Here is a 4,073-nt window from a genome sequence, read left to right as displayed (position 1 = left end):
TTAATTGCTAAATAATTAAAATATTAAAACTTAATAATATTAATGACATTTTATTACAAATTAAAATTTAATGATGAAAATATAATTCAAAGCATACGTAACTTTATATTTTACATAGTTTGCCCAGTTTTATTACACTTGGAAATTATTCACACCACAAACTTTTTATACCAAGAATATCCCTGCTTATATTACATTCTTTGATATTTTTAAAGAAGAAAACAGCCATTTCCTTTATTTTGTCTTTTTTCTGCTTGCTATCATTTTCCCGACACTTTTAAAACTCTCTCGTTTTTTAGCCCGTCTTTGAAATTCAAAGCCGAAGGCCATCAACGAAAGTAGCACCCTTCATACTTTACCTTCTCTCACCTCTAAGACAACCAAATAAGGGGTAAGATCCGTCTTTCTTTCTTTTTTTTTAAAAAAAAATTGTGGTTGTTTTTTCGGCATTTCTTTTTCTTTTATGTGATTTTAGATTTGTAGTTCGTTTTCGTTCAATTCATGTCGAAATTGGGGGTTTAGTTTTATTGGGTTTCCAATTTTTACGTTGTTTTAGATTTGACTTCTCTTTTTTCTTAAAAGGAAGGGGGGGATTAAGGCCAAATTTTTTATAGTATAGGACTCACTGTCGAATCTTGCCACTGTATTTCAATTTATTGAATGTTCCCTTGCATTAAATTTACCAATTAGGGAACGATTGGGAACTTGTATTTCTAATTCTGGATTTGTTTTTCAAAAGATAATGCAAATTGAGTGATAACACATATAACAATGTAACATTCATGATATTTTTTAAATTCATATATTTGTTGAATGCCTATTTAGCAGTGAAATTGGATTTGAAATTCATAAGGAATTCATGAATTGAACAAATTTTTGCGTTTTGTACTTTCCAAATATATTATATATTGAAACTCAACCAATTTATTCATGCGTTTCACTCTTATAATTTGTATAGCAAATAAAATTCAAAATTTCTAATTCACGTTTCCAAATACATTAACAGAATATTCCATTAAATATTCTAATTTGATCATTTTCATTTTAAAATCAACGAATTTGAAATTGTAGTTGCTAATTAATTAGAATTGAAACATGGTGACAAAGTTGACTTTAGCCTGAAGTCTCTATGCCCAGATCCTTAATGCTTAACGGTTCTAAATTTACTAGTTCCCAGCAACTGTTTTTTGCCCCCAGAATTTCTACTTGATGCGTGGGTTGGATTTGATGTATGGATTTGGAAAATGGGATAATGTTATTTTGTATATTCATTTTTCATGTCTAAATCTTCAATAGCGGAAAAATGAGACGAGGTCAAACTTCGCTTGGCAGTGACAGAATTGATGTCCACGCTGGGATCAGTCGGGATGTGTTTTGTTTTATCAATGAAGAACATTTCTTGAAAAAATGTGTAGTTATTATTGGTTTACGATTTTATTTGGCCAGTTGAGTTTTGACTTGCATTGAAATATTTATCCTGCTTGCATTCTTATGTGTTTCAATCTGATTGCGTGAACATCTGTCAAGTGATAGTTTGCTTTGTTAGTGCAATAATTTCTACATTCTTAGTGTATAAATCCTGCTTATCTTTGCCTTCTGGACCTCGCAGTTTGGCATCTGTGACGCTAAGATTTAACAATCTGTTTGAATATATACTCACCATGAAGTTCCTAGAATACACTCCATTTGACCGGTAATTTTCAATTATTGAAAAGATCGAGTTGTATCTTTCTAACTTGAATTATGACATAAGTCTCATCTAAATTTTCTAGAATAAATGATTTCTTGAGAGAACTAAACCTTGGTGAACGTACCATCAAAGGGAGCCTTGAAGCATACTCTTGTAAGTTCATGTGCATAACTTGTCTAGTTGTCCTGAATTTAGAAAAAATTGATTCTAACTCAGTTTCTTTCTTGTTTCTAGGCAAACACACAGGAACTGATAAAAGACTTTCTCTCAGTTTGGAAAATGAGGTAAAGTGGAGAACGCTCAGCATGTGATATTTCGGTTCCTTTTTGCTTTAGAAGATTATTATTCAAGGGATGAGGGTTTTCTGATGCTTGTTTAATACCAGATCCTTGACTCTCTTGGGAAATCTTCAGATACCGACTCCTCACCAGTTGAATTCCTGTTGAGCAGATCAAGGTTGTAAATATTACATTCAGTTTTAGTGAGTTTGTTTGTCTTTCATTTTATTTGAACCAGCTTTCTATCACATGCATTTCAGCCGGAAGACGTTGATCTACTTGGTGCTTACCCTCTATCACATGTATCCAGATTATGACTTAAGGTATCTCTGTAGCTTTTGTTGCAACAGCACATTGTCTTTTTTAAGAGAGCTTAAGAGGAGGGTTATGGGTAACGCCACTGTCAGCTTATTGGGCGACTTGGCAACCCGTTATATAGTTCTCCTGTTCTCTGCATTGGGAGTGTTGTCAAACGGCTTTGACAGACAGTTCAGTCAACTGTTGCTCTTGGAGGAGCTGAGAGTTCAATTCTCTCCATTTCCCAAATCTAATCCTGCTGGTTTTATGGGTTTGTTGGTATCCAATTTAAGTCATTCTCATGCCATTGAGTGCGTATACTGATTTGTATGGTTCCCTTATATTATGATATGGAATGTGCATCTGTGGTTTCAGTGCAGTTAAAGCACACCAGTTCTTCACTGAGGAAATCTGGGATACTTTTAAGCAGATTTTTGAAACCTACATGCTTGAAGCCTCAAAGGTATTACCATAATTATCTTCATTTATTCACTTTGACATTAGATTTCCTCAAATAATTTACCTCAGAGTTACTATTGTTGCAGTCCTCACTTATCACCTGTCCTTGTGGGTACTTATGTTGGTCAGCAATTTATCTAAGTGTATTCATTGGTTGCTTCCTGAGTTAGAATCATATGAATCTTTGGGCCTGTATGTCATTCAGCATTCATTTGATCATGGTATGTGTTACCCTCAAATAAGTAGGGTTTGCCTTGTTCTTAAGTTTCCAGCTTTATATCATTGACAGGAATGGATTGAGACATACGGGGGCAGTTCACTCTTGGAAACTGTGTATAAGGCTCTAGATGAGGTGAGCATAACTTCAAAAGACTACATGCAAGTTTCAGCTAGTGACGGTTTTAAAATGCCTAAGATATGCAGGTTGTGAATCTCTCGGAGTGTGAAATTTACAGTTATAATCCGGACTCTGATGCAGATCCCTTTCTGGAGAAAGGGGCAATGTAAGTCCCTTTTTCGTCTTTTCTTCATTATTTTACTAAAGTGATTTGTCACTCTGCTATAATTAACAGTTGGGGACTTATTTTTCAGATGGTCCTTCAGTTTCTTCTTTTACAATAGAAAGTTGAAACGTGTTGTGAGTTTCAGCTTTTGCTGCTTAAGGTGGGTGTATTTTCCATGATATTTATGATTCTTTACAAGCTTTCTATGATCACCTTTAGACCTCATGACCATATACTATTTCTGGCAGTAATTTGGTGGGTGATGGATTCCTTGCTGACAACTTATGTTCTGAGGAAGATGGTGAAATATTTGATAACATGGACATGTAACCATTAACATGTACATCCTGCTTGTATGTGTACTGTAGAAACCCTTAGATATAGTGTGTAGTTATGTAATTGCAATGTTGCTCACATTGCGCTAGCTGAGTAGATTAGCTCTTCTATGTCGCTGTGTACATGTAGTAGGTAGTTATGCCATATGCAAATGGAAAATTGATATTTGATGTCTGTAAGATCGTGTGGAGTTTGAATTTAGGTTTATGAAGGTGTTGAAGACATTATAACTTACCTGACTAGCTAGCTTTGTGCCTTTGCTTGAGGTGATAGTCCTATGTGCTGGTATATGCTAGAAACGGCAGCTTGTCGAAGCCACCCTTTTTTATTTTAAATTTTAAGGTTTAATGAAAAACGGACGAGGATCGACTTTTTGAAAATAAAACGTGGAGTCGCCACCGATCTTTTTGTTTAGGTGAGATCGGATCACTTAGGAATTTGGTTATTTTAATAAAACATTTTTGGTTTACTAAAACAACGATTCTAGTCTATGAAAATAGGAAAAAACGA

At 34.5% G+C, this 4,073-nt stretch overlaps 1 protein-coding gene across 1 annotated transcript; it reads left to right on the top strand.

The window, feature by feature from the left end:
* Positions 1-233: 233 nt before the first annotated feature.
* LOC108471008 (uncharacterized) lies at positions 234-3,793 on the top strand. The gene is made up of 11 exons (XM_017772563.2): positions 234-391; positions 1,610-1,693; positions 1,773-1,843; positions 1,925-1,974; positions 2,076-2,146; positions 2,229-2,291; positions 2,641-2,728; positions 3,014-3,076; positions 3,148-3,227; positions 3,316-3,387; positions 3,476-3,793. Exons 2-11 carry the CDS (start codon positions 1,662-1,664, stop codon positions 3,555-3,557), a joined length of 672 nt encoding a protein of 223 aa, XP_017628052.1. The 5' UTR covers positions 234-391; positions 1,610-1,661; the 3' UTR covers positions 3,558-3,793.
* The last annotated feature ends 280 nt before the right edge of the window (positions 3,794-4,073 follow it).

The sequence above is a fragment of the Gossypium arboreum genome, chromosome 7 (genome assembly GCF_025698485.1).
Source record: "Gossypium arboreum isolate Shixiya-1 chromosome 7, ASM2569848v2, whole genome shotgun sequence".
NCBI classification, from domain to species: domain Eukaryota; kingdom Viridiplantae; phylum Streptophyta; class Magnoliopsida; order Malvales; family Malvaceae; genus Gossypium; species Gossypium arboreum.
The sequence above is the reverse complement of the archived record's forward strand: the minus strand, read 5'-3'. Positions and strand labels throughout refer to the sequence as shown.

What these genes read in the sequence shown, in the direction of transcription:
- LOC108471008 (XM_017772563.2), top strand. Translation starts at nt 1,662, where the DNA reads ATGAAGTTCCTAGAATACACTCCATTTGACCG. An exon ending in TGTATAAGGCTCTAGATGAG is followed by an intron (nt 3,077 to 3,147) that starts GTGAGCATAACT and finishes TAAGATATGCAG; the next exon opens with GTTGTGAATCTCTCGGAGTG. An exon ending in TTTCTGGAGAAAGGGGCAAT is followed by an intron (nt 3,228 to 3,315) that starts GTAAGTCCCTTT and finishes CTTATTTTTCAG; the next exon opens with ATGGTCCTTCAGTTTCTTCT.